Below are 25468 nucleotides of genomic sequence, written 5' to 3'. Positions count from 1 at the left end.
CTCCTTTTCTTTTTATTCCAAATTGAGAAATCGTTTGGGACCTGAAAAAGCAGGAAAGCTTGTTTTTCTTTTCCAGATTATGAACAAACAGGAAAATGAAGGTGAAGATGATTGAGTTAGCTGCAGAAGCCAATATTTTAAGTTTCTCATGTTGACCTGGCTGACTTAGTCGATCTAATTTTTGTTTTTAAAAAAAAACTACTTCAGTTCAAAACAATTAACAAAAACAAACCTGATTTTAAAAAACTTGAATGTTTAACTGAATTCAAAAATTCATATTCTTGTTTTGTTAAAATATTATGTTTACTGTTGAAGAAAAAAATTCAGAATACATAACTTTGTTTTAGTTAAATAAACCAATTTAAATGTCTGTCTGGTGATGTTCTCCTCCTAATACAGCATGGCAAGAAAATCCTCCAAATATTAACGATTAACCTGTTGAATTGGAGATATTTATGAGGTCACTGGCGGTGAATATCTGCTTTAATTACCTTTGGTAAATGAAAATATCAGAAAATGAATGATTGGTTTCAGATGAGTTTTACAGCTATAAAGTTTTCAAAATAAATCACTTTAAAAACGTATGGCATGTACAGTCTAAAAATGAAACCTACATCTATCTCTGAGTTGTGAAGAATATGTACAGTAGCTCCTCACTTAACGTCCTGCTGCTTAATGTTGTTTCAAAGTTACGTTGCTGCTCAATTAGGAACATGATCGTTTAAAGTTGTGCAATGCTCCCTTATAACGTCGTCTGGCTGCCTGCTCTGTCCACTGCTTGTAAGATTTTGTGGAAGAGCAGCGACTTTACAAGGGAGCATTGCACAAGTTCCTCTTCTCTGCCTCCTCCCCCTCCCTCCCAATGCTTCCCCCACCTCCAAACAGCTGTTTGGCAGCGCTTAGGACTTTCTGGAAGTGAGGGGGAAGCGCAGGAAAGAGATGCGTCTTCACTCCTCCCCCTCCCTCTCAGAAAGTCCTGAGTGCAAAGCGCTGGGGAGGGAGGGGAAGCACCGTGTCTCCACTCCTCCCAGAAAGTCCTAAGCACCGCCAAGAGCTGTTTGGCAGTGTTTAGGACTTTCCGGGAGGTGACGAGAGGTGAGGCGGAGGAGCGGGGATGCAGCATACTCCTGAGAGGAGATGGACTGGGGGTGGGAAGAGGTGGGTGTGGAGTGGAGTGGGGACAGGAAGAGGCGGGCCAGGAGCATCCCCCGGCAAAGTCAGTGCCTGTTCTTCTCTAGGTAAGCTGCCACTGCTGCTGCAAAGGTGCTTCCTAGCATCCTTGCCTGCAGCGGGCTTTGCCTGTGTGCGGTAAGCCGGGGCACTTCCCAACCACAGTACAGTACAGTATATAATGCCTTTTTTCTGCCCAAAAAAAATTTCCTTGGAATCTAACCCCCCGCATTTACATTAGAACTTATGGGGAAAATGGATTTGTTTAACATCGTTTCACTTAAAGTTGCATTTTCCAGGAACATAACTACAACATTAAGTGAGGAGTCACTGTATTAAGGTTATAACAACCAACAAGAATGCACTTTTACGTAGAAATCCATGATTTAAACCGAGTCTTCCTGACTAGTAATTTAAATCAAATTCACTCTGCAAGATACTAACAGTTTTGTGATCATCAAAACCAGATGTTTATTAATTAAATGCAGAATCAAGTTATTTCAGGTGTGCTGAAAAGTTCCTGCAAAATCATATAAAAACAGGGACTGTCCCAGTAAAACTGGGAGACACGGTCACTTTCTTAATTTTATATTTCAAAATTAAGTGTCTCAGGCCATTTCATTACAAAGGCTTAGCTTGTTCATTTTTGACAAAACTAATAAGATTAGAAAAAAAATTGTGTTCCCAAGTTCTCAATAAAACTTGCATAATTTTTATGTCTCATTTTAGGTCACGTATAAAAACCATACGTGCTTTGAAAGTGAAGAGTCACTTTCAGAAGTATTTCAGTGTATAGCCTGCCGGATGAATAAGACAAAACTCATAATGGCTCTATCATTTAAGGCCAGAATCTTGGGCACATAAATCTATAGTTAGGCATACAAATAGGAATAAGAATGGTTTAGTTTTCCAGGAGGATTGAAGCATCCATAGCCTCCACTGAAGTCAGTGGGTATTCAACACTTCTGAAAAAAATTCAGACTACGTGCCCAATTTTATGCACCTAAAGTGAAGACTTGTGGTTTGTTTTTTAAATGTCCAAACATAACAATTCTAAATATTTTTTTCAATTTGTATAAAAATTGGAACACATTTATCCAAAGCTCTGATCAGCCTTACCAAATAGTAAGGGTACAAAAATCAAAACAACCCCTCTCCCTATAAACTGGAAGAGGAAAAAAACACTCGGGGTATGCACAAACCTACAAACCCTTAGCTTACCCTTTTTCTCCCCTTAAAAGCTGGGAAAAGGGGAAGGGCTGTGCAGAAGAACACAAAGGTTAAACTTGGCTTACTTGAAATCAGGAAAAAGGGATGAAGGAGAGTGAATTCTAAAGTTCTGAAGACCTTCACAGAAAGAGACTACCTTTTGCACTGAGAGTCAATGCTGACTGCACCTGTTGCAATATGGCACAGTGGCAGTTTCCAAAGCCATGTTTACAATAGACATTTTATCCATTTTCAGTTGAACCTTCTACAGAATCAGTTAAAGCACAAACTGTTCAGTGAATCCACACTGTTACAGCACCATTCTAGCAGTATCAGGTCCAAAGTTCTCCAGATATCTATACCACATGTCTGGGCATAGCTCAGTAAACAGTGGATTCCGGGAGATTTTAAAAGATCTCTGGTGCACTGCAGCTGGCCTTGCAGAAAGAATAGGCTGTATCTAGCCTTGGGAAGTCTTCCAAGGAATTTTTAAAAACTCCAGCTGCATTATAACCAAAGGACTTGTTTCAGAGATGAAGTCAGCAGAGACTAATTGACAGACACCTACCAATCTTTTCAAGTTGTTTGTTTCTACATATTTAATGTAATAGAATTAAAATAATTTTTTTCTTTCTCCCAGAAAAAAGTCTCAACTCTAGTCAGCAGCCAATTCACATTAGCATTTCCATTGTTCCAAACACTAGTGGGAGACTTCCCGAGAACTGTCAGCATAGACCAGGCCAGTGTGCCCGGAAACAAATTATGTTTGGAGCCAACAAAGCCACTAACTAGTTATAAACTCAGCCTGATATTGTAGGACAGTGATTTAACACAGAAGCAGTAGAATTTTAAATTAAAGAGTTACAGTTCCTACTCCTCATTGTGAAAGTATGAAACCAAAAAAGTCTGGTGTCACCTAAACGTCAAATGCACTGGATTATATAACAGCATTAATTGCTCATGCAATTGTATCAAACTATAGTGTATGGACACAAATTGAGATGAATTAACAGTTTCAGTTTCGCTTCATACGCAAAAAATCCAATATCCCCAATTTTATCTCTTGAAATATTAAATAAACTACATATAGTAGCAAAGTTGTCTTATTCATAATTATAGCAGTTTCTACAGCTAAGATTGAAAGTTTCTATTACAGCCCCTGCCTCCTTTTTCACATGCTCCGAATTCTAAACCATTCATCTTTTCTATTGATGTTTTTCCACACCTAGGTTATGTCTACACTACTGTGGTAAGTCAACCTAAGTAACGCTACTCCAGCTACGTGAATAACATAGCTGGAGTCAACGTAGCTTAGCTTAGACGTACTGTGGTGTCTACACCGCACTGGGTCAACAGAAGATGCTCTCCCCATTGATTTACCTTACTCCTCTCATTCCCAATGGACTACTGGAGTTGACCGGAGAGCACTCTGCCGTTGATTTAGTGGGTCTTCACTAGACCCGCTAAATCGACTCCCGGTGCATCAATCACAGCAGCATTGATCCTGCGGTAGTGCGGACAGCCTTAGTCTCTGCTTAAGTGATTTGATGGGAAGTCTTAAGAAAATGCCTGCAGACTTTTGAGTTACAAAGGAGTGAAGAGGTTTTTGTTGTTGTTGTTTTTGCCTAAACTAGCCACTTTTTTGCTGTAGCCACATAAAAACACAGCTGAAGTAGGAAACAATCCAGATCAGAACTGTATAAAGCAAGCTACAGATTGTCATGAAATGAGAAGACAGCACTACAAATGGAATATTTACAGGTGTCAGCTGATGTTTGGAAGTATGAACTACGCTTACTAGTACTGCTTACAATTAACCACAGGTATCATTAAAATAGACTTGTGAGCATCCATTCATCCATTATTTAAATACTTGGAATACACTGCAATATGTTCATTTACAATCTCCAATTAGGAAAGTATACCATTTCTGTGAGCCAATTAAGTAGATTCTGACAGATTTAGAAATTACTAGACTACTCCACAGTAATTTGATCAATAAGCTTAAATGTAATTTTAAAGTTTAAACTGCATCTTAATTCTGTTCCCTGTTACCCAAAAGCCAGAAACTTAACATGGATATTACAGATTCTCCTCTCTGAAATAGAGAGTATTAATTCTCACCCTATTCTTATTCCCTATATTCCACCCAACCCTTCAATGGATCCTTTAGTCTCCTCCCACTCCTAAAGTCGTACCTTCTTTCATGCAACCCCCTACACTTATACCAGTCTCTTCCCATGGAAGAAATGCCAGCTCTCTCAAAGTATTTTGTAACAGTGAACAAGGTACTGTACAAACAAGATGAACTAGATTTATGGAAAATAAGTCAATGTAAACATGTCAAATAGATCCCAGCTAAACCAAGTATTCTGATATAGTTCTGCAAATATTCTTGACTAGTTAGTTCATTGGGTCAACAAAAGTGACATGAAAATGTTTTCATGTGAAAATAAGTAGCTTAATTCCCAACATTTTAAATTGGCTCATCCTCCCCACATTAGTATGAGAGATTTACTGGTAATACAAGTAAAACTAGTTGGAAAGTTACAACTACTGTTAAGATTTGCCAATGAAGGCTGCCTTTGACAAGTTGCACTTCTGATTTAAACAAAGGCAGCTGAACTGCTTTTATATTGCCAGAAAAATATGAAGCAGTTTGGAAATGGTGCTTATTTACTTTCAGCATGACAATCATCTACCCCACAGACTGAACGCCACCAGCCTGCTTCACAAGGTGTCTATGAAGATCTCCTTCCCACACAAAAGTTACTTAACCTGTTGGACTAGTCCTCTCCTCTCAGCCACACTATTATCATCTTTGTACAGTCAATAGTTCTCCCTTTAGCTATTCTTAGCTCTCATACAAATTCTCCCTTTCATCTTCTCATGTCATTCTCAAATTTTTCCAGTCTTCTTTTCAATGGCGTCTGCTCATCTTTGAAATCAAATTTATGCTACATCTTCACATCAATCCCGTTGACTGAAGACCATCTGCCATCTTCTAAGAAGATTACACGCACTGCATATTTTGTATTGTACAACTTCTCTTTTGTTAAGCTCGTCATATAGTACCAAACAGCATTATATTTAGCATAATTGTGCTGAACTGAATACATACACATTTTCATTCCTGTGCTGTGCAAAGTTTAGTTAATAAACTAAGCCGTTGATAGTTACAAGCCAGTTTATTTCTTCTCTAAGACTTTAGAAAAAGTCACATTTCAATAGGAAGTGAACATGCTGTTCCCTTTCTTGGGATACCAGAAAAAGGCGGCTTTATGAAACATATGCAACCCCCCACATGGGAGGTTAGCAGTATCAGGACGTTAGAGGTTTTCAATCCTAAAGAGACAGACTGGGTATGTATTGGAGACTACGATCGAGCAGAAGCCAATAGCGAAGTATAATGAGAAATTCATATGATTCCCCCAACCGCCCCCGGCAAAATTGATTTTTTTAGTTACATATTGCATAAAATTAAGATAATTTGTTAAGGAACAATATGCATGCTAGAATGCAATTTTGGTGCTAGAAGACTTCTTGTACTCTAATTTTAAAACTATCCAGATATTAGAAATATTCTACTGGTCTGTAGCTCTTTAAAATACCTGTGGCAAACAAAACTGCAGTTCATCTGAAGTTTTTAAAAAGTAAAGAAACTGAGCAGCGTAAAGAAGAATATTTCCTCCTTTAAGGATATCCTGACATTTCAGAAAAAAGTAATTAAGCATTGGGTATAATTAACATTTTTAAATCCATATTAATTCATTATATCAGCAACCATAAACAAAGCTATACAGTTCACTAAAAATACATTTCAGTAGCCTCATACTAATGGGAAATCTGCAAACTGACTGCAAGACCAAATTCCTTCAAATCGGACGAAGATTAACTCCCCACAGTTGGAACTGAACTATGTATTTGTACTGAAGAAATACCTAACAGCAATCAAAGATCAAGGCCCCATTGTACTAAGCACTGTACAGACATTCAGTAAAGACAGTCCCTGCCACAAAGAGCTCATAGTTTAGGTATAAAACTTTGAGATATGATTTAAAAAAGGGAATACACAACAGAAGTTTACCAGAAAAACCAGCACTCAAGATTTCAATATTATCTAATGCTATAATAAAATATAGCATTTTAATCTGACAGTGTATTTGTGAGGGGAAAATTCTGTTACAAAGCAGCCAGCATAACTGCACCCTGTATTGCATCCGATGTTGCTATAGAAACTTATTTCACTGTAGCAGTGCTTGGTAATCACTTTATATTCTCTTCATTACAAAGCTCAGTATGAGTCAATTTCTGTTTTTGAACCAATTACTACTATCCTGTAAACATAGATCCTTTCTGTTAGGTCTTACTGGCCCACAGGAATGAATACCAGAGTATTTTGATGTTATCTTACACATACCCAACCCAAATAATTCCATCATGTTGCAGCATGTTAAAAAAAATACTACAAGTGGTAAAAATCAGATTACTAATATTCAATAAACAAACTTTAATTTCCTGTTATTACAGAAGTTTAAAACAGTCTGATAGTAGTAGTTTGAATAAATAAAATATTTGCCAAGGCGGAGCCACTATTTCAATACCAAAAATGAGGTCCAACTGGTTTATGTTTTTACTACAAGTCATATCTGGTCATAGTCAGAAAAGATGCAATTTTGTTCACTGTGAATTGCTGTATTAATGTTACTTCACACTTCTAGCATTTTCCTTCCATGTCTCTCAAAAGGCTAACATCCCTGTGAGGCAAGTAAATATTCTAATTTTACAAGCAGGAACCTGAGGCAAACGAAGAAACTACCTGAAAAAACATGTACTGAGAACCTAGCCGCAATACACATTCATCCTGTAAAGTAGATGGGACTAACCATGTCTGAGCTATGCTATTATGTCGGACAGACCAAGTACTTCATCTAAACTGCAACCCAGAACCTTATTTTAGAAGTTCTAGGAGTGGAAGGCAGAAAGTCTCACTCAGATAAAATCCAGGTCTCCCAACATTCAGAACTGTGTTGTAGGCACAGAAGCATTCTTACTTTACCTTCACCCAACATGTTTGTTACTTGTAAGCAAAGCCAGAACGGCATTCAAGTTAAATAAGTTGTCTGCTGCTCTGCAATTTACAAGAGCAGCAGAAAGCATAATTTTATATATCCATTTATAAGATAACAAAACACGGCACTGGAATTATTCCTCCCCCTGCCCCCAACAGTTATGTACCTAGTGCTTAACAAATCCATTTGCCCACTCACCATTAATAAGCTGAAAGGTTTTCCTGGAAATGTGGGGAGAGGCTAAGCCAATATCTGCAAAATTAAAGCTTTAAAAATGAAGTTTAGTCCTTCAAGAAAGTCTTCCGAATAAGAACTGCATGTACACAAAGCAGTGTTGTCTTCCCAATTCTGCAAGCCAACTGCTCCAGTACCTCTGAGGCTCCTCATAGCTTTGCCAAACAGCAGCTGAGTGAAATTAATATCCAGTTCTTATCACATTTATCAGTAGATCTCAATGCACTTTGCAAAGGAGGTACCCAACTTTATCCCTATTTTACAGATGGGACAACAGAGCAGCTAAGTGACTTGCCAGAGAACACAAAGGAAGTCTGTGGCAGAGCAGGGAATTGAATGCAGGTCTCCCAAGTCCAATGCTAGTGCCCTAATCACCAAACCATCTTTCCTTTATGCCAGCAAAAGTGCTTTTATACCAGTATAATCATTTGCACTATGATTTTTGCCAGCACAGAAAGAATGCCAAAAAGAATCACACTCATAACCGACATTACTATGCCAGCAAAAGTTTCTAGTGCAGATTTAAGCCCAAGATCCTTCTCTTTCCAGCAATTAGGATATGGAGCTTTCAAATCTGTCAAACACAAAATGTGGCCTAATGCAAAAAAAAAAAAATTAAAAAATTTTAAAAAAATAGAGCTCCGAAGCACAACTAAGGGACAGCACATGAGTAGACACTAAAGTATCCTCACCTTTTCGAGCACTTTATGATGGCAGGGGACTAGGCTTCTCAGAGCACTGACACAGATCTGACTACCAGCCTCCTTCACTCCACTTCATAAGGATTTATACTAAATCCTCTAACCAACTCAGGATCAGCAAGAAGCTATCATAAAGGAAGCAGTGTTCAAAGATCTCCAGCCAGAACTAAGTTGGACCAAATACCAGATGTCACGTGGATGGACACGTGTTTAATTAGAAGACATGTCTAGAAGCCTCTGGCATACAACATCAGGACTGGGAGAAGTACTTGTTAATGAATTTTATTTTATTTTTAAACTAGATAGAGACCCCACGTTAGGAAAATGGATGTGAAAGACTTAGCTCTTGTCTAACTCATCTGGGAAAGCTTCCTTCTCGTCCCAGGTAAGTGAATTTTTAAATGCCTGCACTAACAAGTCACTATTTCAAATGAAGAGCCTTTTTAGCATACACATTTTGCTTCATCCAGATATATACAAATTTGTTCAAGGGTCAAAATTCAGCTGATGAAGTTAAGAAATGCAGGTTAACCTAATATGCTAATTTGATGTGGATATAAGTAGATGGTTTTGTATCTGAAAGTAAGAAAAAAAACACATTTAATACAAACAGCTAGAATTTCCCTAAAGTCACTTGTTGAGATATAGAGCTAATACTAAACAATTACAGAATGGTAATTTCTTAAGTGTTCATCTGACTCGGTTCTCAAACCATGGGACACTTGTGGCCCAATCAGCACCCAGCTGTGGCCCATGTAACATCCTCAGGGCTGTAACTAGGACAGAGCAAGAGGGGCACCTTCCCCAGCGCAAAGCTGGGGGAGGGAGGGAGAACAGGGTGGCACAGATTGGGCCCAGAAGCATTGTCAGGAGGCCAGGGTGCTCAGTGCCCCCAAACCCCAGAGGATCTCATGTCCAGTAACCCTGGTTGGAGCATGCTCTTCAGCACTAGGACGCAGCAGCAGGTGGGCAGGGCAGGCTGCACTGCTGAGCTACATGAAGCCAAGGTGGGCTGGGGCACAGCGAGGGGATACAGCCGATGCATGGGGTACAGACTGTAGGTGCGGGGGACTGGTGGCTAGGGACGGTCCCTGGAGGAGAGCTAGATACGGGGGCACAGCCCCTAGATGGGGGATTGAGTGCTGGGCAGCAGTCTTTGGGGCTCCGCAGCCATGCTTTCTGGATGCTCACCCCAGCCGCACCGCCAACAGCAGCACAGAAGTGAGGGTGGCCGTACATCATACCATGCAACCTTACAGTAAATTAATTTTAACAGGTAATGTTTTGACTTATTTTGCTAATTTAAAATGCTCTTAGACATTTGCCAGTGTTGAAATGAAAGGTGCTATATTGATTTGAATTGTATTGCTGTCATATAATAAATACTAAATGGGCCTGATTTTGGGATAACCTTTTCTGGCATGCACCTTTCATTTTGTCAGGATGTAAGTAACTTCCTACTTCAGTGCTTTGGCTCATCCCACCATCAGAAAAGGCTCCATGTACTCAAAGAATTCTAGTACTGCAAAATGAAATCTTGGAAACGGTTAGTAAAATAAAACAAATCCATCTATGTTCATTCTAATAAACTTCTGTCCTAATCTGAAAGAGGCAGTCTAGCAACACATGTAGAGCTGCAATACTCTGTTTAATTTATTTTTATAGTTAACAATTACCCTAGTAAACCAAGCTGTTAAACACAGTGGTTCTCAAACTTTTGTATTGGTGACCCCTTTCCCAGGAAGCCTCTGAGTGCGATCCCTCCTTATAAATTAAAAACATTTTTTTTATATTTAACACAATTATAAATGCTGGAGGTGACGCAGGGTTTGTGGTGGAGGCTGACAGCTTGTGACCCCCACGTAATAACCTCATGACCCTCTGAGAAGTCACAACCCTCAGTTCAAGAACCCCTAAAAGCATTCAGATCATTGAATTATGTAACTGAACACTTGCTAGCAACTTATGCATGAAGTCGCAATGAAATTTTTAAAGTTATTTAGCACATCTTCAGAGGACTGGTGTCCATAATGCAAAAATTAAGGGAAAAAACGTACAGAAAAATGCAGTCACAAGGTCACATTTTCAGCAAGATAACTTACTGCAAAACAGAGGCTATAAAAATGGTTTTAAACTAACAGTTTAAAACTTAAAGGTAACTCTCCTACATGCACCTGGACATTTAGAACCAGACTTTACAATTCATGGGAGTGTTGCTCAGTAGATTACAAAGACCATGATTTATGAAAAATTAAGTCACATTTGTCATGGAAATGAAAAAGATGGAGCTTTGGTGGCATTCATGACTAAGGCTACGATTTAGTCACAGAAGTCACAGAAGCCATGACTTCCAGCAACCTCTGTGATTTCAGCCTGTGGTGGTTGGGAGCTGAGGGGTACCCCCACCACCTCCAGAGACGCCTGCCGCCACGGGGGAACCCCACAGTTCCCGGCCACCGTGGAGGAACCCCCGAGCTGCAGGCAGCAAGGGTACCCCACAGCTCCCAGCTGCAAGCAGAATCCCCAAGCTCCTGGTCATTGCAGGCCCCTGGAGCTGAAGGGGTACCCCGCAGCTCCTGGCTGGCAGAGGAGGCGGGGGGACCCCACAGCTCTCAGCCCTCATGGGCAGTGGGGGGACCCCCAGAGCTGCAGGCAGCTGGGGTACCCTGCAGCCCCCAGCTGCTGCAAGCAGCTCCTAGCCCTTGCACAGCAGCCCCACTGCAGGCAGCGTGGGGACCCAGATCCCCATTTTGTCCCAGATATTTTTAGTAAAAGTCAGACAGGTCACAGCTTCCATTAATTTTTCTTTTTTGCCCGTGACAATATCTGTGACAAAATCTTAGCCTAAATCATGACACCAAATACAGTTTCTTCAAGTTTAGTTCTGGTACAGTTAGATCTTGAGACACCCATAACAGTTTAACATACTGCAAACTCCTCAGTTAAAAAAAGTTATTAATCAGGACTTAAGTCATTTAACATTTGTATTGTGTACCCAAAATCCACTTACTCCTAGAACTAAACCAAACATTAGCTACAACTAATCAGGAGAAAGATCTTGGAGTCATCATGGATAGTTCTCTGAAGACGTCCATACAGTGTGCAGCAGCAGTCAAAAAAGCAAACGGGATGGTAGGAATCATTAAAAAAGGGATAGAGAATAAGATGGAGAATATCTTATTGCCCTTATATAAATCCATGATATGCCCACATCTTGAATACTGCATACAGATGTGGTCCCCTCATCTCAAAAAAGATATGCAGGCATTAGAAAAGGTTCAGAAAAGGGCAACTAAGATGATTAGGGGTTTGGAACTGGTCCCATGTGAGGAGAGATTAAAGAGGCTAGGACTTTTCAGCTTGGAAAAGAGGAGACTAAGGGGGGATATGACAGAGGTATATAAAATCATGAGTCGTGTGGAGAAAGTGAATAAGGAAAAGTTATTTACTTGTTCCCATAATATAAGAACAAGGGGACACCAAATGAAATTAATGGGCAGTAGGTTTAAAACAAATAAAAGGAAGTTCTTCTTCACTCAGCGCATAGTCAACCTGTGGAACTTCTTGCCTGAGGAGGTTGGGAAGGCTAAGACTATAACAGGGTTTAAAAGAGAACTAGATAAATTCATGGAGGTTAAGTCCATTAATGGCTATTTGCCAGGATGGGTAAGGAATGGTGTCCCTACCCTCTGTTTGTCAGAAGATGAAGCAGGATGGTAGGAGAGAGATCACTTGATCATTACCTGTTAGGTTCACTCCCTCTGGGGCACTTGGCATTGGCCACTGTTGGCCGACAGGATACTGGGCTGGATGGACCTTTGGTCTGACCCAGTATGGCTGTTCTTATGTTCTTATCCCATGACCCTATAGCTAAGTTCCCTGTAAGCTGCACAGCCACGCAGCTGTCTATTAAGTGCTGTGCAGGCGCTCAGGGAACCTGCCCGGCCCTGCCACAGCCATGGGAGGAGCGCCCCTCTCCCAGCCCAGACCTGCTGCGGCCAGGGGACAGGCACCCCTCCCCCAGCTCCAACCCAGCCACAGTCCGAACCTGCTGCAGCTGCGGGAGAAGTGTCCCTCCCCTGGCCCCAACTCAGCCCCGGACCTGCCACGGCTGTGGGAGGGGCACCCCTCCCCCGGACCAGACCTGCCACAGCTGGGGCGTCTCTCCCCTGGCCTGAACTAAGCCCTGGCCCAGACCTGCCACAGCCGTGGGAGGAGCGTCCTTCCCCCAGCCCAAACCAAGCCCTGGCCCAGATCTGCTGCAGCTGGGAGACAGGCGCTCTCCCCCACCCCCGGACCTGCCTCGGCAGGGAGAAGTGCCTCTCCCTCCCCCTAGCCCAGGTGCTGCTGCAGGGAGAGAAAGCTGGGGGGAGTCCTCTCTCCCCACCGTAGTCTCAGGGCCCACACCTCCAGCCAGAGCCCTCATCCTGGGTCCCACCCCAGAGTCTACACCCCAACCCTCTGTCCCAGCCCTGAGCCCCTCAACCCTGGCCCCACCCCAGAGCCCGCACCCCCCACTGATGCAGGGCTCTCCTGGGAACTGCAGCGGCGAAAGGAACAAAACGTGGGGCCGCCGCTCCCAGGAGACAGTGTCCCGCGCTGGCAATTCCTCCAGCACAGCTGTACCGCCCCCAGCCCTGCCATGGCATGCAGCTGTCTGCGGCTCCTGTCTGGTTGCTTGTGTGCCGCTTGCACACACTAGCACAAGCAGGGACAGCTGCCGATGAGCATGGTGCCCACGCAGTGGGCAGTGTCGGGGGCAGTACAGCCATGCCAAAGGAGCCTGCACCGGCAGATCCTAGGAGCAGCGGCCCCATGTTCTGCTCCTTTTGCCGCTGTGGTTCCCAGGAGAGCCCTGCAGTTCCACGGATATCCACACCCACGGGCATAAATTTGTATCCATGCAGGGCCCTAGTGGTATGGTATTGCCACCCTTACTTCTGTGCTGCTGCCTGCACAGCTGGGCTCTTGGTAAGCAGCTGCCACTCTTTGGCCACCCAGCTCTAAAGGCAGCAGCGCAGAAATAAGGGTAGCACAGTATGGTATTGCCACCCTTACCTCTGGGCTGTTGCTGCAGCGGGGGCGCTGCCTTCAAAGCTGGCTGCCCAACCAACAGCTGCTGCTCTCTGGCCACCCAGCTCTGAAGGTAGCGCAGAAGTAAGGGTGGCAATACCGTGATCCCCCTAAAATAACCTTGAGGCCCCCCACAACTCCCTTTTGGGTCAGGACCCACAATTTGAAAAATGCTGGTCTCCCCCATGAAATCTGTATAGTATAGGATAAAAGCACACAAAAAAGACTAGATTGCACAGAGGGAGACCAGATTTCATGGTCCCTGATGCATTTTTCATGCCCGTGAATTTGGTATGGCCCTATTTATGGTCCTAGAGCTGTGGGGCAGGGCAGATCTGAAGTTATGCAGTTCTCCCAGCCTCTGATGCATCTCACCTTTGGCCCTTGTCCCGCTGGACTAGTTTGGCACCACCGTATAGCAGTAAAACACTAACTGCATGGTAGTATGAATATACATAAATACTATTCTTAATCAGAAAGAAAGATTCTATGTACAGCTAATGTTTTACAGAACTATCTTTAAAAAGATAACATTTGAACTTATTGGGAAAACTTCAGTCTACACTAATCCTACACAGAAATGCAGAAACAAAAAAACAATTTTCTAAAGAATAAAAACTTGACCTTCAACACAATTTAACACATTTAAAATTCCTTGTACTTTGGTTTGTCTCACCATGTTTTCTAGTACAAGACAATAACTGTTAACAGATTTACTGAGTAAGAGTATTTCTTTATACTGTTTGTTGCAGGCCAAAGTGTCCTTAAGGCATCATTACATGAATTTAAAAATCCACAAATGACTCATGAAATTTTTTTTAAGACATTCAGTATGTGGAGCCCTTATTAGCATCTTTTAGTGAAGAACTAGCAGTAATAGCAGAACACTGATATAAAAGGACATCTAACTTCTCTAAGTTTTACAAAGTGAAACATATCCCAAGAGACTCTCATAACTTGGTAGCTTAATGAAAGTGATTTTCTAATAGAAGTGGGTAAGAATTATGCTCTGTGTCTGGAGAATCTTCAGGGACATCGCCTCTTGCTTAATAAGGTAGGTCCATATTCTGCCACACACAGTAAATCCCATGCAATTTGTACACTGCAGTACATTTTAAGAAGTTGACACTCTTGTTCAGAATAGCATTTGGCATTATATTATATTTCTTCATTCAACCCTAAGTGAACCCAAATTACTTAAAATCAGACATTAGTAAGCCAAGAACTGTGTGCTGTGGCCCTTACTGAACTCTTCAACACCATACAACCTCGAACATTAGGATTTACATTGTCAAGAGGACACACTAGTCAAGACAAAATGGTTAAGTCCAATTTGAAAAATGTCAGTCTAATTTCCACCTGGACAGTCAAAACCAAGTCTAGAAACTTGTACCTTTTAGGTTTGTAATTTAACTCCATCTTGAACCGCTTTCTTCCATAATGAAAGAACATTCTTTCCGATATCTCACACTATGTCAACTACATTTCAACTGCACAGTAAAGTCTGTTCTTCCACAACTTTTGTCCTACATTACAACTCAGTAACATCCCTAACCTTTCTGCTTTAAAACCATTTCTGCACAGGAGTTTCATGTCAATATCTGTTTTCACTATGCTGGCTATCACCCTAAACCATAACAAACAGTACAACTACAATAATTGAGATATTTATGCAACATTTCAGATTTTAAAGTATTTCCAACATACTTTCCAACCTTCAAACAGTTCTGAAGCTTGCCAATTGTTAATTTAAGCATTAACATTTAACATGAACCCACTGTTTCTTGAGTACAAGTACAACCATTTAAAAAAAATTGTGCTGTAAATATGCAACAACAAAAGTCAGCCCAGAAGACTGAGCACACCTAACCCACACAAGATAATTGGGGTCACCAGTTTCAGAATTTTGGGGGTGATTGGCTTGTGTGTTGTGACACATATGGCAATTTCCTACAATGTCCTTGAAAGGCCTGTTATGGTGGGCCAGGATTATACGTAACCTCTCGAGGGAGATGTGAGATTTGGAAGTTCAAAAGACTATACAGAAAATGTGCCAGACAAGTATGGACTTTCACGATAATAAGTGTTAAGTGGACTTTCTGGGTAATCACTATGGAGACATTAATGCAACTTACCCAACTCTGGTTATACAAAACCCCAGTCTTTTAAAGTTATTCCCTCAAGGGGAGAACGTAAGAACTGCCATACTGAGCAGAACAATAGTCCATCTAGCCCAGTAACCTGTCTTCCAACAGTGGCTGATGCCAACTGCTGTAGAGGGAATGAACAAAACAGGGCAATGATCAAGTGATAATTTTGTCTAGTTCCAGCATCTGGCAGTCAAGAGACTGAGGAACATTCAAAGCATAGTGTTGTGTCCCTGACTACGTTAGCCAATAGCCAGAGATGGACCTATTCTCCATGAACTTATCTAATGCTTTTTTTTAACCCAGCTACACTTTTGGCCTTCACAACATCTCCTGGCAACAAGTTCCACACGTTGACTCTGCGTTGTGTTAAGTACTTCCTTTTGTTTGTTTTAAACCTGTTGCCTATTAATTTCATTGGGTGACTGTCAATTACCTGTTACAGAAGGCCAAGATCAAAGGCCTGAGCTGTATAAAGAAATGGGTGATCTGCCCAGCCTTCGTTTTGGTTCTCAATTTAAGGCAGATAAACTTGTAACCACAGGGAAAACCCAGTTGTGGGTTCTGAAGGTGCACTTCAGTCTCTCCTATGGCACATAATAGCCTAGTCTCCTGTAGGCTGTAATACTTTGGCCTCATTTCTTGTTGGGTTTAGTGTGCAGGTGCCAGATGGTGTTCGTGTCTTGTGATTTACAGGAAATCAGACTAGATGATCTAATGATCCCTTCTGGCTTTAAACTCAATGACTAAAGTCTAAAACCTACCAGAGCCCTAGGTCAAAGTTGGGGGTTACCTCTAGTAAGCTTTCTAACATGCATGTAGGTTCTTTTATTGATTTAATATGTTTTCTTTAATGAATTTCCCTTAGGAATAAATGTGCTTACTTAGAAGAAGTTGCAGGGTAACAAGTAACTGTGGGCAGTACACTGGTCATAGTCTTTAGAGGGAAAGGAAAACAAAGACTGTTTAGGCAGCCTAACTTGCGGGGAAGCACAGTGTAAATCAGGGAGCCGTGCAGCCTTAAAAACTCACATCAGAAAGGAGTGAGATGCAGATCTCTAACCAGGAGAAGTGACAGCTGGGAGCTGGAAACCTTTAATCATGGTCCACCAACAGCAAGCACCAAGAAGGGGAAAAACTGGTGTAGTTACCCTGAAACTGACATGTTTGTTCAGAATACCCAATAGCTCAGTGGGTAAGGCACTTGAGACATGGGATACCCATTTTCAAATCCTTGCTCTACCTGATCTGAAGCAGGGATTTATACTCAGGTCTCCCCCAACCACCAGGCTATTGGGTATTCTGCGATAGATCTTAATCTCTCCTGTTGAAACTGTTCTACTTAGTATAATTAAATATTTATTGTGCCAAAGAGAAAGACAGACATATTCTTGGTGGTTAAGACATTTACTGGGACATAGAAGACTCAAGTCAAATTTCTTCTCCAAATCAGGCAAAGCAAGAATTTGAAAAATCAGTCTTCCACATCGCAGGCATGTGTCCTGACTACTGGCTATAAGGAGGTGAGGGAAGGGGTTTCTTCATGAGAAAGAGCTAATCTTGCTTAGGTGCCAAACTCCAGCAGGGGGTTCACAGTTGTGAACCCCAATCCAAGATAGGTGTCTCCCTCTGGTCTTGAGTTAGGCACTTAATTTCCTTTGGATGATAGGGCTTAGGCTATGCCACTCTCTTCAACATTTCCCACTAACTAGTTTAGGCATCTGTTCAGCTTGCCGGCTTTTGTGAATCTTTTTCTTAAGCACCTTACTCTCCCCATTATTATATAGGGACCCTAACTCAGAGCTGAGGATTCCACTGAGCAGCAGGGTAAGGTGTTGCAATGCCTAAGTCCCTTTGTGAGTCTAGCCTTTAAGGCCTAGCTAAATTCAGTTGTAACTTGGTAATATGTACAAAACCAGGAGAGTTAATCTATGATTAGATCATATATGGTGTTAATGTCATTCACCACTGACCTTGTAAACATGAACTGAACAACACCTTTATCAAAGAATGACCTGTGGTCCACAAACAAGATGTACCTGATGGCAAGTCTCAGTTACCTGGTCTAAGCAAGATATAATTTTTCAACTATAGTCTTCCTATGCTCACCATAAAGGTACAAAGGAACGTGCCAATCCAACCAGAACCCACCCACTATTTAACCCTTTGCCACCCTACCACAGCAACCATTGAAAAGTCATAGCTACTGCAGCCGCTAAGTGCACAAGTATAGACCTCCAAGAGAAGGGTCATCTTTTGGACAGAAATTTATTCTGAAGATGGAAACATAAGCCAGAGCACTCCTAAGTGAGCCTCAGATAGCACTCCCCACCCAAAGAGGGGATCACTCTCAAAACAACTCTGGACTTCACCTCCAACAAAGCTTTCACCTTAACAAGAGATTGCTATACATAACTAGCCTCATTGAGTCCAGAAGCTGAGGTGAAAACAAAAACCACAGGAACATACCAGCACTCCCAAGAATACTTAACTAGCCAAAAAGAAAAGGAGTACTTGTGGCACCTTAGAGACTAACCAATTTATTTGAGCATGAGCTTTCGTGAGCTACAGCTCACTTCATCGGATGCATACCGTGGAAACTGCAGCAGACTTTATATATACACAGAGAATATGAAACAATACCTCCACCCACCCCACTGTCCTGCTGGTAATAGCTTATCTAAAGTGATCATCAGGTGGGCCATTTCCAGCACAAATCCAGGTTTTCTCACCCTCCACCCCCGCACACAAATTCACTCTCCTGCTGGTGATAGCCCGTGTAAAGAGTTGTCACTTTGGATGGGCTATCACCAGCAGGAGAGTGAATTTGTGTGGGGGGTGGAGGGTGAGAAAACCTGGATTTGTGCTGGAAATGGCCCAACCTGATGATCACTTTAGATAAGCTATTACCAGCAGGACAGTGGGGTGGGAGGAGGTATTGTTTCATATTCTCTGTGTATATATAAAGTCTGCTGCAGTTTCCACGGTATGCATCCGATGAAGTGAGCTGTAGCTCACGAAAGCTCATGCTCAAATAAATTGGTTAGTCTCTAAGGTGCCACAAGTACTCCTTTTCTTTTTGCGAATACAGACTAACACGGCTGTTACTCTGAAACCTGTCATTAACTAGCCAAGTATTTCATTAAAATGGCCACACCTCGTTGCATCAAACCCTAGCTTCTCCTTACTAAAATACAGTTTCACCGTCCCATCCATTGGATCTAAATTTAAGACAAGGTTAGAATCTACTAACAGGTTGTTTTTTTGGGTTTTTTTTTTTGAGCTTTGGATTGCTGTAACGGGACAGAAAATACAGCATAAAAGCCTCCTTATGTCAAATAGCTGGCATATAACTCATCTGCTCTTCTCAAGTTTCCAGTATTTTATTCTTTCCTGCTACCTTCCTCAAGTTCACTTCTAAACATATTCTGATAGAGAAAGTTTGGAAGAACCTACTTGTTTGCTATGAAAAGCCTCTAAGGCGGTTTGAAGCATTTTTTTCCCAGACAAAGTCTCTCTCTCAGCATTCCAAGCTTTGCCCACCTCTGGTCTAAGATGATGTAAAACTACAGCCAGCAGGACCCTCCTGTCTGGCCCCTGAGCTCCTGGCCCAGGAGGCTTGCCCCCGGCCCCTCCCCTGCTGTTCCCCCACCCCCTCAGTCTCAGCGTGCTGCGCCACACTCTGGGCAGCCAGGCAGCGCAGTTGCAGAGCAGTGGCCTGACTCGGTGCTCTGGGCTGCATGGTCACCAGTGCTCCAGGAAGCACGGTAAGGGAGCGTTGGATCAAGGGCAGGGGAGTTGGGGGGGGGGTCAGAGGGCAGGGAACAGGAAGGTTGGATGGGGCAGGGGTCCCAGGGGGGGCAGTCAGGGGTTCCAGGGGGTTGGATGGGACAGCGGGGGACAGGGCGAAGGGGTGGTTGGATGGGGCAGAGGTCCCGGGGAGCGGGGGGGGCGCAAGTCAGGAAGGAGACAGGGGTTTGGATGGGGTGGCGGGGGGCAGTCAGGAGTGAGGGTCTGGGGGTGGTCAAGGGACAGGGAGTGGTGGATGGGGCACCCATCAGGGAACAGGAAACGGGGGAAGGGTGGGGGGGGTTGGATGGGGCAGGAGTCCCAGGGGAGCCATCAGGGGGCAAGTTTGCCCGTCCCTGTCTTAGACACTGGATCCAACTCCAGATTTTACCTTCAAGAAACCAGGTTAAGAAAGCATCACAGTGTCACATGGAACACCAATCCTTACATAGGATTCATCTCTAAAGCAACACAAACAATTCAGTGGCCTGGGTAAAGAGACTTACAACTAAAGATTAATTCACAAAACAGAAATGGCAAACAAAGCTGATTTGGGATGTGGAAGCAGCCAGATAAAGAAAAGTAACCTAAAGGAATACTCTTTAGGGATGTGATTTGGACTCACATTCAGATTGGGATTTCAAACCATTTTAACCATTTCCAAGTTCTTCCCTGGCTGAATTAAGTATAGTATATACCAAAAGTTCAAAACCTGCAGAAGTTCCCAGACAGTTGTCACAGTTTCACAGTAATTGCACCTGTATGCCCCCTCCTTGGTGACTCATTTAAAGTTTTCAGCTCCCAGCCATCACATCTCTTGGGAGGAGACCTGCATTTCTCCCTCATGACCAGAATTTTAAGGCTGCAGAGCTCCGTACCTTACACTGTGATATCCCCAGCAAGCCAGTCACCTAATGGCCAGCACCTGTGCTTTGCTTTCTCTCCGAAGGCTATAAATAGTGTATTTCCATCAGTTACAAGTTACCACACAGCTCTTTCTAAGCAAGCACCTTTATTCTTAAGGCAAAAGCATTACAGAAAAAACATTAAAATCAATAAGAGTGCCTATATGCACACTAAAAGCTTACCAGAAGTCATCCATCAGTCTTACGGGGCTCTGATAGGCCGAAGTCTTTTGCAAGAGTTTAGGCTCTAGGACAGAAGGTCCTGTCTATTGGATCAGAAAGGCGGCCTTGAGTCAGTTTAAATGTGGCCTTTTAAAGCCAAATTTTCTTTGTTTTCCTCGTGTGTGGAAACTCACCTTGAACCAGTACATATGTACCTCTTTGGAGGTGTTTAAGGTGAATAACGCATATTGTAATCACTGTTTTAGTTCCTGAAGGAGTTGTGGAACCCTCTCCCATGGAGCAGAGCACAGTCACACATATGCTTGGCCCACAATAATATATAAACTTATTACAATATGTTCCCCTAAAGATACTGTGTGACACTGCAATATCTGTTTACTTTGCTAGCTCTTTCATGGTTAAATAAAGCATGGCACATACCAAATAAAAGGAATAAGACCCTGCTTTTTCTGAAGATAATGGCATTTCCTTCTCTGACTTCTGCAGGAACAGAACCTAATGGAACAAGGCTTTTTAAAGACTGCTTAAAAGGCAGGAAGAGGTAATAAAATTAGCAATTTCTTTTTAACCTAAGTTATACTGCAGCTTTAAAATACAAACCTGCATTTGCTGTAGTTAACATTTTAAAGTACTTTAAATATAATCACTGGTCTAATCTAGCTAAATTGATCTGGAGAAATAAATTTTAAGTCAGGCTTACATAATACAAGCCAAACTACACATAAACAAAACCAAGCCTCGCTTCCAAGTGTAAATTCAGAGTAACACTGTTCACAAACAGAAATTATACTGTAGTTCAACCTGCTAAAATTGAGTTAAAGGCGTTTTCCTGGCATAGACGCAGGCTAAGTACCCAAGTTTAATCAGTCTTAGCTAGCCTTGGCTAAACGTTCTCTAGTCTAGAGACAACTTTAGAAGCATGCTGTATGTGAAGTTTACAGCAGTTTATATTTATTCATTTTAAGACAGTGTTTTACACTTCTAGTTTAATCTACCATTGAGCTCTCCTTCTTTCACCTACCTTATACACCATAGCAAGAAGCAGTAGCAAGTTTTATAACCAACGGCATTTCTCTTTATGAAAATTATGTTAATCATTCTGACAGCTGTAACTGTCAGCTGACAATCTTTCCTATGCTAATGCCAATTTTCTACACAGACAGAGAACCAAAGCCATAGACCCCAATCTGCAGAATCACAGCCCATAATGATTTCAAGCTCATCGATGTTTCTAGATACATTCATAATGAATACAATATTCCAAATGTATGGCAGATCAACTTCCCTAGTCTCTCTCATCTATAATCTTTTCTTTAATTTGGATACATTTAATATATTTCAGCTGTTACTTTAAGGCTTTTTAAACTGAAGTTAGTAATTATGGTATTAAAAGTATCTGTTCTGAAGGTCATTGATAAGATTGGATTGCTTTGCTTTGACTAACTCAAACACAAATTCTATTCTAAACTTCTAGTATATTTTACTGTATTACTTGAAGTAAGAATAATATATTTATAATGTTTATAGTATGTCTCAAAACCCAAAACAGACATCCAGCAGGTAGGTACAGTAGGATTTTCAATTGCTGCTACACCCACAAATACAAAGTTATGTTTTATTAAAGATACTGGAAAAGCTATTAGAAGAATGCAAATAAGACTTACAAGTTGTAAGCTGGCACTTAAAAACTCCTCAGTTCCCTATTTTCATGGCATATTTTCAGCCTCTAGATTTCTCTTTACTTTAAGTGTGATAACAAATGACTAAAAAAGATTGGTAAGAGTCACATGTCCTGTAACTGGGCTGCATTAAGAGCTGCTCTAAATAAAACAGTTGCAGAAGTTTGCAATTATTCAGTACTGAAAACTAACTCAAAGATGATAAACTCCTAACAGTTACAAGGGTTGGAAGATGGACAGATTTTAACCATACGAAGTATCATCCACACTGACTCATATGTAGAAAAGGCCACTATGGATTATAAAATGGACATATTAAAAATATTTTTAACATGAATAGGCAGATAACTGTTCAATAACATCAACTACTCTAGAGTGCCTAAATACCAAATCAATATTTAAATTTAATTCACAATTACTTAAAACATCCCCAAATTATCAAGACTCATCACATGATTAAGTTAAATTATGCAAATGTCAATTCAAATGTGTGTATGAAACAAGTGCATACAATCAGACAACACATATTGGGTCTGTTCAGTTGCAAGTCATTACCAACTAATCCTTACTAGGCTTAACTCTCCTCAGCAATTAGCTAGTGCTTACATTTTACATGAATTATCAAGCAAGAGAAAGAGTGGTTTGGGCATTCATTCACCTGGAACTGTGTAAACCCAGGTCCAATTCCTTACTATGCTACTAACTTCCCAAGTGACCTTGGGCAGGTCACTAAGTCTCTTCTGTGTCTCAGATCCCATTTGTAAAGTGGGAATAACAACTCTTCCCTCCATCTCAACACTGTCAGAGGATATATACATTAAATATTGTAAGGTGCTCACATAATATAGTAATTGGAAGGGGGTTCATACATACCCAAGCTAAACAGATAATATCTCAATAAAACTTCGAGACTGGTTATGCCTATGTTTACATATATTAAAAGTGACACCTGTTCACTTGGTGATGCAAATTATCAGAATGCCTCACTAAACACGAGGAAGTAAGGCACCATGGAGTACCAAAAAGTCAAAACAGCAATTACATATGCAGTACTTATGTAGCTACGATTTGCCCATTAATATAGCATACTAGCCATTTAATGCACAAGCTATTAGACTTTCACCACCAAATATCATTCACAGATTGGGAGACTTATTTTGCATCAGTACTTCTCTCATGATGAAAGCTTTTGCTGTGTGTTATAATCATAAATTTAAAGTTTCAGCCTTTAGAGGACTCAGTTCACTGTACTGGACACCTCTGGAGACAGACCTGGGGTTAGTTCACATTTTATAAGATTAGACCTCTAATTTTTCACTCTTAGTGTGAAAAATTTCCTCCTAACCCAAATAAGAGTAAAACCCCACCCTGTCTGAGATTTGGCAGCCCCATGCTAACACCAAACACTCCTCAGAGAGAGTCCCATAATCTTCAGCCTGTAGCAGTAGGTGAGACAAGCCCAGAGTTACTATGCCATTACCAAACCTGCCCAAACGAGCCAAAGAAAGGGCTGCACAGGAACATACTTTAGCTGCTGGTGGTGACTCTCTGGGTTCATTAACTTAACTAGCTTTTAAATGTAGCTTTATAAATGTATGAATGGATGATAGGACATAGTTGCCCACCACAGCAGGGGACTGGACTCTACAACCCAAGAAGTCACTTCCAGTCCTGTGTCCTTTAGGTAGCCCCCAACACTAGTTCTCCTCCCTCTCAGAGCTCTCCCCCTTACACCTCTACCTCAGGCTTAGAGTCCCCCTCCCCACGGTCCGGCACCATCCAAGCCCCCTGGCTCGGGGAGCAGGTACAGCTCCCGGCCATAGAGAGCCTCCACCCTTCGCCCCGAGCCTAGGGGGATCTCGCCCCCCTCGAAGAGTGCTGAGCTCACACTGAGGCAAAGCCCACTCCCCCGGCCTGGCCTCCGGCTCCCCGGCCTTCGCAGCTCGGGCTCCCGGCCCACACTGAAGCCAAGCAGGTCCCTCCTGGCACGCCCCTCGTGCTCCGAGCAGGTCGGGCCCCTGGCCTCTCCCGCCCCCCTGCTGCCCCAGTACCTTGCGGACCCCCTTGTAGATGTAGAAGTAGAGCTCCCGGCCCACATTGAAGCAGAGCCGGTCGCCGTTGCCGCTCTGGTCGTTGACGTTGACGAATGAGACGCGGACTGGGTTGGAGCCCTGCGAGTTGAAGGGCACCCGGTTGGGCCGGCTGTACTCCGAGTGGCTCAGCAGCTTGTACAGCCCCTCCCGGGTGGTGAACTGGGTCTTAATCTCGTTCATCTCCTTCCCTCCTCCCTCCGCCGCCATCTTGGAAAGGAGCATTCATCCTGCCCCAGTGCCCGGATGTGCCCCCACTGCGCAGCCGCCACCGCTCGCTCTCACTACTCGAGAGCGGCACGCAAAGGCCGTAAGGGGGAGGAGCTGGCTCGCCTGTTTACTGCGCCTTTGCGCATGTGCCAGCTTGCCTGGAAATCTGGGCGGCTCCGAGTGAGGGAGAGGGAGGAGCCTTCTCTTGGGAGAAGCAAAGCCCGGGGTGGCCCTCTGGCGAGCGAGCACGTGGCGGTGCCGCTCCGGGGGTAGAGCGGAGCTCGCGCACCTAGGGCTTTTGCAAAGGGGTGGGTCGCCAGCGCAGCAGCCGGGTGTTAGAGCTCTGGGGAGGAGGGCCAGCAGCACAGCGTTTTAAGGCTAATGGGTGCTGCGGGGAGACAGGGGGCTCAAAGCCCACGGGGTGGGGGTAGGGAGTGTTTAATGCCATGAGCTTGGGACTCTCCAGGGTAGGGTGACCAGACGTCCCGATAAAATTCCGGCCTCTTTCTTTTTTCTTTTCTCTTTTCTTTTTTTTTTTTTTGCTTCCCCCATGTGTCCCGATATTTTCCCGGTTAAATCTGGTTTCAGAGGAACAGCCGTGTTAGTCTGTATTCGCAAAAAGAAAAGGAGTACTTGTGGCACCTTAGAGGTTAGTCTCTAAGGTGCCACAAGTACTCCTTTTCTTTTTGCGGTTAAATCTGGTCACCCTACTCCAGGGCGGGGGGAAGGGCGATTTAATTGTTCGGGGCAGGGTCTTTAACAGCATCCTGCGGCACTATGAGCTGCCATTATCGCACCCCTAGGTAACTTGTTATCACCATGCACAATTTTTGTTCCCACCTTAAAAAATTGTCAGCTGTGAGAGTCAGGAGGACTCTTGGGACCCTTGTCTGTGACCATGGACAATTACTTCATCTCCCTGGGCCTAAATTAACCTGCTGACTAGTTGTTTTCACCTACCTCATAGGGATGATGTTAGGCATAATTATTTATCAAAGAAATATAC

General features: G+C 42.7%; 1 protein-coding gene across 4 annotated transcripts in view; it reads right to left on the bottom strand.

Moving 5' to 3' along the window:
• Window positions 1-24496, bottom strand: part of WDR20 (WD repeat domain 20) — a 77982-nt gene extending 53486 nt beyond the window's left edge. For all 4 annotated transcript variants that reach the window (XR_012159569.2, XM_073349671.2, XM_073349673.2 and 1 more), the window contains exon 1: window positions 24214-24496. Coding sequence is in view for 3 of the 4 variants with exons in the window: in XM_073349671.2 (XP_073205772.1) it covers window positions 24214-24477 (264 nt within the window). In the remaining variant the exon portion in view is untranslated. The remainder of the gene's footprint in view (window positions 1-24213) is intronic.
• Window positions 24497-25468: the final 972 nt, after the last annotated feature.

Source organism: Lepidochelys kempii, chromosome 6, assembly GCF_965140285.1.
Source record: "Lepidochelys kempii isolate rLepKem1 chromosome 6, rLepKem1.hap1, whole genome shotgun sequence".
Lineage (NCBI taxonomy): Eukaryota > Metazoa > Chordata > Testudines > Cheloniidae > Lepidochelys > Lepidochelys kempii.
This window is presented reverse-complemented; position numbering and strand designations above follow the sequence as displayed.